Below are 13,625 nucleotides of genomic sequence, written 5' to 3' on the forward strand. Positions count from 1 at the left end.
CTGTGTGGAAGAAATGGGTTCAGTTCAAAGGGCACAGGCACCAGTACTGCTGGACTTTGTATTGATGGGGCGGCCTCCACTTTAACCGTACCGGGAATAATGTTCAAGTGAATCGTATAACAAAGGAAAGGTTTTGTATTAAATATTGGGTGGGAGTTACGAGTTCGATTTGGGAATATATGGTGAATGAGAGATTATAGAAAAGGCAAGAGGTCTTCATTTAGAAAATGACAGACATTAACAATGACTACAAACCTGAGTAAATCAACAGATAATGCAAGAGGTTACAAAAATGAAAAAGGACAAAACTAAAGGATCTATGTCTGAAAGCACATAACATTTGAAACAAAACGGATAAACTGATAGTGCCAATAGAAAGAAAGAAGGATGAACTGATCAGCATTCCAGGAATATGGCTGCGGTATGACATAGATTCAAATCTGACTATTGAAAGATGCATTACATTAAGGAAGGACAGGAGACAGGAAAAGGTTGGAGAAGTGTCTCTGTTAATTAGTGATGGTAATAGCACAATAGAGAAGGGTACCCAATTTCAGGAAACCAGGATGTAGAAGTGGTTTTCTGTGACAACATCTGATTAGAAATATAAGTTTGATTGAGGAATAACTAACTAATAAGATAGGATGTGCATTGATATTAAATACATTGACAGATAAAGATACATGGAGAAGTTAACCATTAAATACACCATCATAGCTCCAAGAAAATTTTAAAAAGATCCAGTTGGAAATTAGGATATACCTAGAAGGGGGCATGGAGATGACATATATATGATGTTACCTTTACAGATTAGAAACTAAAGAGCAGTATGAAGTATATTTTTAATATTAACAATTAAGTATATAAAATAGAGATGCAGGGCCAGGCTGTAACTGCATGATGTGGAAGCTGGTGGGCTCATGCCCGAAACATCGATTCTCCTGTTCCCTGGATGCTGCCTGACCTGCTGCGCTTTTCCAGCAACACATGTCCAGCTCTGATCTCCAGCATCTGCAGACCTCACTTTTTTCTCAACAAAGCAAAGCACAATGATAGTAGCCTGAGCTTGGAGACCCAGGTTCAATCCCACCTATCCCTAAACAGATTGATTAGAAAGCAGTTTTGATTTACCATAGATCTGTAAGTTTTCATAGAGTCATAGAGATGTACAGCATGGAAACAGATCCTTTGGTCCAACCCGTCCAGGCTGACCAGATATCCCAACCCAATCTAGTCCCACCTGCCAGCACCCGGTCCATATCCCTCCAAACCCTTCCTATTCATATACCCATCCAAATGCCTCTTAAATGTTGCAATTGTACCAGCCTCCACCACATCCTCTGGCAGCTCATTCCATACATGTACCACCCTCTGCGTGAAAAAGTTGCCCCTTAGGTCTCTTTTATATCTTTCCCCTCTCACCCTAAACCTATGCCCTCTAGTTCTGGACTCCCCGACCCCAGGGAAAAGACTTTGTCTATTTATCTTCTCCGTGCCCCTCATAATTTTGTAAACCTCTATAAGGGCATCCCTCAGCCTCCGACACTCCAGGGATAACAGCCCCAGCCTGTTCAACCTCTCCCTATAGCTCAAATCCTCCAACCCTGGCAACACCCTTATAAATCTTTTCTGAACCCTTTCTAGTTTCACAACGTCTTTCTGATAGGAAGGAGACCAGAATTGCACGCAATATTCCAACAGTGGCCTAACCAATGTCCTGTACAGCCGCAACATGACCTCCCAACTCCTGTACTCAATACTCTGACCAATAAAGCAAATCATACCAAACGCCTTCTTCACTATCCTATCTACCTGCGACTCCACTTTCAAGGAGCTATGAACCTGCACTCCAAGGTCTCTTTGTTCAGCAACACTCCCTAGCCCTTATCATTAAGTGTATAAGTCCTGCTAAGATTTGGTTTCACAAAATGCAGCACCTTGCATTTTCAACAGAATATTATTATTTTTTTCTATATCTTGTAGTCCTGACAATTAGATTTGTCTTATTAGGAAAATACTCAGTAAGGACAAAAGAATTTTATAGTCAAAATCACGGAGGAATGAAAAGGGGCTGAATGTGAAAATACCAGCAAGGTTTGTGACTCATATCATGGAGAGGAATACTTGAATGTAAAGGTCTAAATCTTGCACACTGGTCCCTTAAGGTATCAGGACAGGATAAAGTAGTTAAAAAGGCATTTGGGATACTTGCTTTTATTAGGGGAAAGGCATAGAATTTAAGAGCAGGGAGGTTGTACTGAAATTGTATAAAACATTAGTTAGCCCACAGCTAGAGAATTATGTGCAGTTCGGGAATCCATATTCTAGGAGGGATGTGATAGCACTGGAGAGGATAGAGAGGAGATTTAACAAGATGTTGCCTAGGCTGAAGAATTTCAGCTATGAAGTAAGATTAGACAGACTGGAGTTATTTCCCTCAGAACAGAATCAGAATCCCTACAGTGTGGAGACATGCCCTTCTAACCAACAAGTCCACACCGAACCTCTCCGAAGAGTAACCCACACAGACCCATTCCCCTACCACATATTTACTTCTGACTAATGCACCTAACCTACACATCCCTGCACACAATGGGCAGTTTAGCATGGCCAATTCACTAAACCTGTACATCTTTGGATGTGGGAGGAAACCACAGCACCTGGAGGAAACCCACGCAAACACGGGGAGAATGTGCAAACTCCACGCAGACAGTCACCCGAGGCTGGAATCAAACCTGGTTCCCTGGTACTGTGAGGCAGCAGTGCTAACCACTGAGCCACCATGCCACCTCAGTCTCAGAGGAGACTGGTGGGGAAATGATTGAGATGTATAAAATTATGAGGGGCATAGATAGGGTAGACAGGAATAAACCTATCCCCTTGGTGAAGAATCAGTAACCAGGGGACTATAGATTTAAGGGAAGGGGCAGAAGACTAACAGGTGATGTGAGGAAAAGCCTTTTCACCCAGAGGGTGGTGGGAATCAGGAACTCACTGCCTTAGGTTGAGGGGAATCAGAAACATTCATAACATTGAAGAAGTATTTAGATATGCATTTGCAATGCCAAAGTATACAAAGCTATGGACCAAGTGCTGGAAAATAGGATTATAGTGGTTAGGTGATTGTTTTGACTGGTGTGAATGCAATGGGATGAACAGCCTTTTCCAGTGCTGTAGATCTCGATGACCGTATAAGGAATGTGTGAAAACATGAACATCATAATCATGTAAAGGTGCTGAAAGTACTTTCAGCAAAGCGCTTTGAAGAAATTCAAGTGGTGATCAGTCAAAATGCTGCATAAAACTTTAGCTGATTAATGAAATAAATCCCATGCTGTTCATCAAAGAAATCAATTCAGCTGGTTGGAAGATATATTCCCAATCAATTCATCTTTGAGTAACATCCATGGCTCCTTCTGAGCTATGAGGTAGTGCTCCTGCTGCTGCAGACTTTAACTAGTTCAGTTCTTTCTTATTAGCAGGAAGAGGTTTAATTTGACAGAATCATTGTGCTTTATTGCTTACTAAAGCAGATTTATTTTATTATACTCCAGTCGCAGTGCATTCGGAATCCTGTAGCCAAATCCTGATCCAGTTTGTTGGGTTAAAAACATTAAAGGCCTGCCTTCGTTCTCTAACCATTGGTATTTCTTCACAAGGAACCTGTTCCTTTGCTGCTGTAGGCACTAATTTGCCACTTTAGCTCCAAATATATACAAAGCTATCTCATAAAATAATCTTATCAGAAACCCAGTCCAAGGTTGCTCCATGTCCTTGCAAATATTTCCTGATGGCTCGGCCATTATCAAACAATGGCTTCCAAGTGTCACCTGTTCACATACTATTTAGGGTAGAAGAAAGTTTTTCCACACTGTTTGGATTTCAACATTGAAGCCAAAACTTCTGCAGGTAGTATTATGAGAACAGTTTTGTGAATTACTTTGAGAAGGTTTGGTAAGATATTTCCCACATGAAGAATCTTTTGCATTTTAATGGATTCTCAAAGACACATCCAGAAAGATTAATTACATTTTAATAATTTGTCCAGACATGACGCTTAACTGAATATAAATGTTATATACCATTATGAAGATACCTCAGGTGGTCTTGGAATTTCATGTGTATTAGCATGAAATGAGAGGCTGCCTTAAATTTCAACTCCATTTTAAGAGTGTCTATGTCAGAATTGTATTTCATAAGTCTATATTGTATGAGCATGACAACCATTTGTTAGTTAATGTTTGCTTAATTTTATATTGATTTTAGGTTTGATTCTTACAACTAATGTTTTAAAATGTGATATTGATTCCTTCTGTCATGGTTGTCCTTTCTTTTCTGGTGAAGATCTTTGTTTCCTCACTCTCCACGGGAGTCATACAAGAGGATTGGAGGGTGGGGAATGTTGTTTCTCCTTTCAAAAAGTGTAATAGGGGAATCCCTGGCAATTACAGACCAGTCAGTCTTACGTCTGTGGTCAGCAAGGTTTTGGAAAGAATTCTGAGGGAAATGATTTATGGCTGTTTGGAAAAGCATAGCATAATCAAAGGCATTCAGTATTGCTTTGAGAGGGGCAGGTCATGCCTCACAAATCTTATTGAGTTCTTTGAGGAGGTGTCGAGACAGGTCGACGAAGGTGGAGCAGTGGATGTGAGTATATGGGCTTCAGCAAGGCATTTGATAAGGTTCCCCACCTTAGGCTAATTTATAAAGTTAGGGGGTATGGCATACAGGGAGATTTGGCTATCTGGATTCAGAATTGGTTGGCTGACAGAAGGCAGAGTGTGGTTGTGGATGGAAAGTATTCCGCCTGGAGGTCAGTGTTGAGTGGTGTCCTCGACTCTTTGTAGCTTTTATAAACGACTTGGATGAAGAGCTTGAGGGGTGGGTTAGTAAATTTGCTGATGACACAAAGCTTGGAGGTGTCGTCAATAGTATCGAGGGCTGTTGCAGGCTGCAGCGCGACAGGATGCAGAGCTGGGCTGAGAAATGGCAGATGGAGTTCAACCTGGATAAATGTGAGGTGATGCATTTTAAAAGGTCTACCTTGCATCCTGAATGTAGGACTAAAGACAGGATTCTTGGCAGTGTGGAGGAACAAAAGATCTTGGTGTTCAAGTGCATCGATTCCTCAAAGTTGCATATGGTGTTTTGGTTTCATTAACAGGGGGATCGAGTTTAAGAGCCGCGAGACTTTGCTGCAATGCTACAAAACCCTGGTGAGACTACACTTGGAACATTGTATCCAGTTCTGGTCGCCCTATTATAGGAAAGATACGGAGGCTTTAGAGAGGATGCAAAGAAGGTTTACCAGGATGCTGCATGGACTGGAGGGCTTGTCTTACAAAGAGAGGTTGACTAAGCTCGGACTTTTCTCTCTGGAGAGAAGGAGGAAGAGAAGTGACCTTATTGAGGTATACAAGGTAATGAGAGGCATGGATAAAGTCGATAGCCAGAGACTTTTATCCAGGATAGATTTGACTGGGACAAGGGGTCATAGTTTTAAGGTGATAGAAGGAAGGTGTAGAGCAGACATCAGAGGTAGGTTCTTTATGCAGAGAGTTGAGAATGCATGGAATGCGTTGCCAGCGGTGGTGGTGGAAGCAGAGTCAGTAGGGACATTTAAGCGACTGCTGGACATGCTCATGGACAGCAGTGAGTTGAGGGGTGTGTAGATTAGGTTATTTTATTTTAGATTAGGAATAATCCTTGGCGCATCATCATGGGCCAAATGGCCTGTTCTGTGCTGTACTTTTTTATGTTCTATGTAATTAGTCCTTACCGGGGTCATGCCCGTCATTCCATTCTTTACACTTGACTTAGTAGAATAGAATGTCATGTGATCCCTCCCAGCCCTACAAATCTTAGCTCAGAATCCCAGCCTGCACTCCAATCCAATGTTGCAGGAGTGCTACAATGATAGCAGCGTCATTTTTCAGATGAGACATCAAAGCAGATTTCTGGCTACTATCTTTGCTGTGTACAAAACATTGCGTGTTATTACTTGAAAAAGAGCAGCAGAGTTCTGGTCAGTGTCCTTATCAATATTCTACAACCTGGCCATTATTGATCTCATTGCTGGATACAGTCTGAAAGCTAAAAGTGCTGAGGTTTCATGTAATCCTGACCTGTTTTGCTTTGCTCTTTTACTAGGTCCCCAGGAGTTGCGTCGTTTCTCTCGTATTTTTATCTCTCAGCTGAAGCGTGGGGTGTCAGAGAAGCACATCTGGCTCTCAGTCTGGGATCGTCTGCCTCGGAGCCACTTCACGCGGGTGCAGCGGCTCACCTGTTGTACCCTGCTCATGTACCTGTTTCTCACTGCAGCAGCTGCATGGTATGGGGCTGTGGGTACCAAAAATGAAAGGTCAGTACATGGCTAATATATTCAAATGATAATTCACCCAATCCTGTTGTCCTGTGTTCATTACTCCATTGTAATAACGTGTCATTGTACTGGTTCAGCGTATCATTGTCCCTGTTCAGGTTTCAGTGACCTGGGTCAGGGTGTCATTGTCTCTGTCAGAATGTCATTGTCCCCAGTTCAGGGCATAATTGGCCCAAGTCAGAGTTCATTGTCCTGGGTCAGGGGTCGATGTCCTCCATAAAGTCATATAGCAGAAAAACAGGCTCTTCAGCCCACCATGTCAATGCTGACTATAAATATCAAATTACAGCAGTCCTCCTCATCCAGATGCTTCTTAAATGTTGCAAGAATACTTGTCTCCACCACCCTCTAAGGAAATATCTTCCGTACTTCTTTCACCTTCCCAGTTAATTTTTTTTTAACCAGATCTCCTCAAATCACTTACTCCTCATTTTAAGCTTATGCCCTCTGGTCTTAGACTCATCTGCCAATGGGGAAAACGATTCTCATGATCTACCCTGTCTATGCCTCTCATTATTTTGTATAGCTGAATCAGATCCTCAGCCCCTTCTGCTCAAAAGGAAAACAAGCCCTGCCTATCCAGTATCTCATTGTAACCGAGAATTTTCATTCCAGGCAGCATCATGAGGAATCTCCTCTGCACCCGCTACAGTGAAATCATGTCCTTCCAACAGGGCAGGGACCAGTACTGAACACAATATTCCATCTGCGGCTTAACTGATGTTTCATAAAAAGTTGGAACAATGCTACCTTACTTCTATATTCCACGCCCTGGCTAATTAAGACAAACATCTAGCTTTCTTCATGATCCTGCATACATGTGCTGACATCTTCAGAGATCTATGGACTTGTACAGCAAGGCCCCTTTGTATCTCAGTACTCTCAAGAGACCTACCATTCATTGTGGATATCCTTCCCTTATTGCATCCCAAAATGCACCATCACACAGTGATCAGGATTAAATTTTACCTGCCATTGTTGTGTGCAGTTTACCAGCTAGTCAATATCAGACTATCCTCTTCACTATCAAAGTGCCACTGATTTTTGTGTCATCTGCAAACTTATTCATTATATCTTCTGTATTCAAATCCACATTGTTAATGTACATAACAAACAGCAAAGGTTCCAGCACAGACTCCAATACAACACAGATAGTCACAGGCTTTCAAACACACGAATAACCCTCCACAATTTCCCTTTGCCTCCTAGTTGTAAGCCAAATTTGGATCCTATTTGGCAACTTGCCTTGGATCCCATGAGCCTTTACCTTTTATAGGCACTTACCGTTTCTGTGACTTCCATGTGGCAGCTGGTCATAGGCCTTACCGAAGTCCACATCAACTGAGCTATTTTCACCTTTTCAGAAACTCAATTAAATGAATCAGACAGTATGTCCCTCCAACAAATCTGTGCTGACTATCCATAGAGGCTTGCATAAAATCCCTGCAGAAGCAGGCCATTCAGCCCTTGGAGCATCCCTCCCAGACCCATCCCCTTACCCTATCCTTGTAACCCTGCATTTCTCATGGACAGTCCACCTAGACTGCACATTCCTGAACACTATGGACAATTTAGCATGGCCAATCCACCTCACCTATGCATGCTTTGGACTGTGGGAAGAAACTGGAGCACCTAGAAGAAACCCACACAGACACGGGGATAATTTGCAAATTCAGCAAAGACAGTCGGCTGACGCTGGAATCAAACCTGGGTCCCTGGTGTTGTGAGGCAGCAGTGCTAACCACTGAGTGACCATTCTGCCCCTCAGAACGATTTGCAATTACTTCCCTACCACTGACATCAGACTAACTGGTCTGTGATTACCTGACCTATCCGCACTGCCCTTCTTGAACAAAGGAACCACATTAACTATCTTCCAGTCATCTGGCACTTCTCCTGTGGCCAGTGAAGTGTTAAATATCTCCAACAATCTCCTCCTTTGCCTCCCTTAGGCAGCCTGGGATACATCTAATCAGACCCAGGAGGTTTATGTCCTTTAATGCTCAGTAAAATATCGAATAACTCCTCCCTATCAATCTTAATATCTTCTAGAACCTCAGCACCTCAACTAAAATCACAGCTACAAAGTCTGTGACACCTCACCCACGTTGACTAGCTCCATGCATACAGTGTCCATTTGGGCCCTAATAAACCCGGCTCTTTCCCTGGTAATCCTCTTATTTTTAACATATTTATAAAATGCCTTGATGGTTTCCTTAATCCTATCTGCCAAAGATATTTTGTGGCCCTTTCTTGTCCTCCTAAAATTTCCTTTTTAAGCACCCCTCAACACTCTCTATACATTTGAAAGACCTTCCCTGTTTTTAATGCATTGTACTTAACACATGCTTCCTTCTTCTATTTTATCTAACTCTCAATATCCCTTGACATCCAACATTCCCTGGATGTTCTGCCCTTGCCCTTCAGTCGTAGAGGAACATGCTGGCCCTGAACTCTCACTGTACTACTTTTAAGTGTCTTCCACTTTCCACCTGCAAGTAGCTGCTCCCAGCCTATATCTGCCAAATCCTTTGAATGATATTAAGATTGGTCTCAGACACTTAGCTTCTGCATTATCCTTATCCCTTTTCAGAATGACTTTGAAGTGTAGGGTTATTTTCACTATCCCAAAATGCTCACCCACTGAAACCTCAACCACTTGACTGACTTCATTTCCTTAGGATTAGATTGAACACTGCCCCATCTCTCGTCGGACTATTGACATATAAAGCTCTCATGGCTGCACTTTAACTATTTCACCCTATATAATCCTTTCACATGAAGGCTATATCAGTTAAGTTTAGCAATGTTGAAATCCCCTACAACTATGGCCCTGTTTTCCTCATGCCTTTCTGTGATTTGTCTACATTTCTCTCTCTATCTCTCTTTGACCAGTGGGAGGCCTGTAGTATAATCCCAGCAAAGTGATCCTGGGTCAGGCTATCATTGAATCCCTGACCCAAAACGATAAACACAGACCTGGGACAATGTCCTGGGTCAGGGTTCACTGAACTGGGTCAGAGTGGCATTGTCCCAGGTCAAGGGGTCATTGTCCCAGGTCAGGGGGTTTTTCTCCCAGTGATTTGATACTCTGAGGGCTAACTGGGTAAATGTTAGTGAACACACAGACATCACGCATGTCAGTGCCTGGTATTTTCCCTGCTCTCAGTGGAGTATAATGGGAGTGCCCAGGTTAGGTCTTAAGAGGAGATGGATTATACCTAAAGCACCACCCTGCCTAGCTGCTAATTGTGGGGTAGGTGAAATTGAATAGGAGAGAAGAGTGTGCCATTTAACATTTGAAATTACTGAACAACTTGTGTCCTGTAAACAGCTTCCCTGTGGCATATCTGGCCGCTGTCACAGGTGAGACCGTGGCGGTTGGCATTGTTCTTGCGTTTGTCGTTTTCCCGATCCACCTCCTGTTCACCTGCCTCTTCAGAAGAATCCGCAGCCAGGTAAGCTCAACATAGTTTGATCTGTCTGCTGTGCAAATTGATTGACTTCAGTGACCATTCATGTACGGGAAGGAGACATTAGCCCCTTCCCCACCTTTGTGGTTCTAGACCAATGTGAGGTGATTCACCTGGGTAGGACAAACAAAGCAAAGAAATACATGATGAATGATAGGACCCTGGGAAGCACTGAGGATCAGAGCAACACTTAGGATCATGCACACTAGTCCTTTGAGGTCAGAGGACGGGTAGAAAGTTTCTGAGGAGTCGTGAATGGTGCTGAACATTGTGCAATCATCAGCGAACATCCTCACTTCTGAACTTATGATGGAGAGAAAGTCAGTGATGAACCAGCTGAAGATGGTTCCTGTGTAATTTCCATTAGTCTTTATCTGCAAATGCTTCCTTAGCCTTGATTTCTTATACTTCTCATTATTTTTCCCTATTTTGGCTGGTTCTAGACTAGTTTTGCTTTGGTTTGGCATTCCATGGGCAGCAGTGGGAATTAGTTGGGAATGGGGTTTGGTTTTGTACTTTGTGACAGTTGGGTTAACTCTCTGTCAGACTGAATGTCATGGTCATGGGTCTGGAGTCACACTCATGGGACTTGGGCTTATACCTGTGGGACTGGGGTCACGCTGAGCTTAATAAGTGACCATGTTCTTCACATCAGCTGAGATATTGAGGGTGGACAACACGTGAGCTCAGCTGAGTGCTTCCACATTGACATTCCCAATGTGGTGTTCACAGAAGGGCTGGAGGTGGATACTCGGAGCCTGGTTTGTTCAGCTAGTCAGTGGCTCTGAACCTGCAGTCATCCCTGAAACTAAAGGCAGTTGACATGGTCAATGCGCTCAATATCAACAAGTACCACAAGGTGCCTTGCTTCCCTTGAAAACTGGGGTGCCCACATTTTCAAGGAATTCCCAGCTTTGCCAATGGTTTTTGCCAGTTTTGCCTACTTTGATTGTGACTGAAAGAATCTTGACCATTTCCAGTCGAAGCCACGCTGTGCACTTGGGGCAGTGAGTCTCATGTGTTGCCTGGAATGGTTTGTTTTCACACATTTCTAAAATGGTGGAGGGATATGGCCTATGGGTCGGCATGCTGATAGTTACAGTGGTCAAAGAGCTGAATGAAGCCACTTGGATTAAACTTGGCCTTGGATTAAACTTGGCCTTGCTCCATCAGATAATAGACAATGCTGACAACTTCTTTCATCAGTCATACCCAATAGCATACCCAATAGCATACCCAATAGCATATCCAATAGCATACCCAATAGCATACCCAATAGCATACCCAATAGCATACCCAATAGCATACCCAATAGAATACCCAATAGCATATCCAATAGCATACCCAATAGCATACCCAATAGCATATCCAATAGCATACCCAATAGCATACCCAATAGCATACCCAATAGCATACCCAATAGCATATCCAATAGCATACCCAATAGCATACCCAATAGCATATCCAATAGCATACCCAATAGCATACCCAATAGCATACCCAATAGCATACCCAATAGCATACCCAATAGCATATCCAATAGCATACCCAATAGCATACCCAATAGCATACCCAATAGCATACCCAATAGCATACCCAATAGCATATCCAATAGCATATCCAATAGCATACCCAATAGCATACCCAATAGCATACCCAATAGCATACCCAATAGCATACCCAATAGCATATCCAATAGCATACCCAATAGCATACCCAATAGCATACCCAATAGCATATCCAATAGCATACCCAATAGCATACCCAATAGCATACCCAATTGCTATCACCCTCACTTTACTGATGACATACCAGTGGTTTATAGGATACCCCACAACTCCTCGTCATTATTGGTTGGGAAATTCAGCTATTGTTAGTGAGGCAGTGATTTTTTTCAATGTCATGTTACTCTCTCCCAGGTCACAGTGGATGACCCTGAAGGCTCTATCCTGGAGGCACAGACTGTGGGGATGGATATGTGTTTGGATCCTTCAGAGCTGGGCAGCTCCTCCTTCCTGTCCATTCCTGGAGGCCTGGACTCTATTGCAGATGCCAGCTCAGAGAGTTATGTAAGTGTCAAGAAATACTGCTGAAATTTGTATTTTTCTCACCGCTTTCTTGATCCTGGCACATCTCAAAGCATTTTACAACCAATGAAAGTTATTCGGGACCAAGGGAGGAAGTTTAAAAATACGACCTCAAAGGACTTAATCTCTGAATTACTCTCAGTGCATGGCATGAGTAAAAGTAGGAATAAGAAGATAGGAAGAGTCAGCATGGCATGAAACATGGTGCAGAGGGGAAGACTTCAGCTTTTTGGGGCACTGAGGACAGTTCTGGGGCAAAACGCATGCATTGTATTCAAAGGGGATGTGTTGCACCTCAACAGCACTGGGACTGGAGCCTTCCCAGAGATCTTCAGTGGAGTGTTGGGGTGAATTTAAACTAAATCATGAGGGAAATGGACATTAACCTAAAGAATTAAAAGAGGAGAACATGGTGCATAAAGTTAGTACTGGAGAAGCGAATAGTTCCATAATATGGGAATAAGGGGGAAGGGTTACGGATTAGAGAAATGAAGAAAATAATGAAACCTAAATCAGCCTATAAATACACAAACTGAAGTGAATTATTTTGGTGAGTTACAGCTATAGATTGCCACATGGAATACTTTGCCAATAACAAAGATCTGGTTTTAGAAAGAACAAGATTGGATGTGCATTATTGCTGGAAACTGAAAATGTGTTGCTGGAAAAGCGCAGCAGGTCAGGCAGCATCCAAGGAGCAGGAGAATCGACGTTTCGGTCATGAGCCCTTCTTCAGATTCAGATTAAAAATAAGAACCTCAAAGCTAATAATCTCTAGTTACTCCCAGAGAGATGAGCAAATTCACGTAAGGTAAACAAAGTAAGAGTTGAATGTGTGCTCAAAGACTGGTGCCGGACAAATGGATTCTGACATCTGTATTGGAATAAGTCAGGGCTCTACAGTTGGATGGTCTACAATGGAATCATGCTGTGTTGTAGTGAATTGTGTATATAACTAGAAATTAGAAAATAGGGCATATAGGGGAGGGAGAAAGCACCAGGGAGCCAGGTTCAATACCACCTTTGGGCAAATGTCTGTGTGGAGTTTGCATATTCTCTCTGTGTCTGTGTGGATTTCCTCCAAAGATGTGTAGGTTAGGTGGATTAGTCATGGGAAATGCAGGGTTGGGTTTTGGAGGCTCGATGTGGACTTGATGGGCCAAATGGCCTGCTTTCACATTGTAGGGATTCTATAATTCTATGAACCATGTAGTGGAATTTTGAGTAAAGTGATCAAAGTAGAAATAAACGTGATGTGAAACAGTATTATGGGAAGAGACAGTGATTGCAAACTTTAGAGTTTGTCAGCAGATAGGGACAGTTTCCAAAACACTAAAAAAAATTGAACAAGCAACAGCTAAGACACATCGCAGCATAACGTTATTCATGCTCTGTATCCAATGCCCACCATATTGATATGAATTGTATGCTCCAGTAGAAACTTATGTGTATGACGTAAGAGAAATTAGAGATGTGGCTACAAGGTGACCAAAGCTAAGATCTGAATATTCAGGGGTGTATGACATTCAGGAAAGATAGGTAGCTGGGAAAAGAAAACCAGATGTTGATGAGGTAGCTCTGTTTATTCTTTCTGTCGCATCAACACTCAGGTTCTAATGGTTTACATATGGATTAATGGATTAATTCATCTGGACTGAGATGTGATCAAGAGGATTGGGTGGT

The 13,625-nt window shown here is 42.6% G+C and overlaps 1 protein-coding gene across 3 annotated transcripts in view; it reads left to right on the plus strand.

The window, feature by feature from the left end:
* The window catches only part of pkd1b (polycystic kidney disease 1b), a 397,721-nt gene that overhangs the window by 250,119 nt on the left and 133,977 nt on the right, over positions 1-13,625 (plus strand). For all 3 annotated transcript variants that reach the window (XM_088000368.1, XM_088000369.1, XM_088000370.1), the window contains 3 exons: positions 6,151-6,361; positions 9,717-9,840; positions 11,775-11,924. In XM_088000368.1, coding sequence (XP_087856494.1) covers positions 6,151-6,361; positions 9,717-9,840; positions 11,775-11,924 — 485 coding nt within the window. The remainder of the gene's footprint in view (positions 1-6,150; positions 6,362-9,716; positions 9,841-11,774; positions 11,925-13,625) is intronic.

Source organism: Chiloscyllium plagiosum, unplaced genomic scaffold (genome assembly GCF_037043375.1).
Source record: "Chiloscyllium plagiosum isolate Xiang-an unplaced genomic scaffold, Cpla_swu_hap1 HiC_scaffold_25, whole genome shotgun sequence".
In the NCBI taxonomy this organism is placed as follows: Eukaryota; Metazoa; Chordata; class Chondrichthyes; order Orectolobiformes; family Hemiscylliidae; genus Chiloscyllium; species Chiloscyllium plagiosum.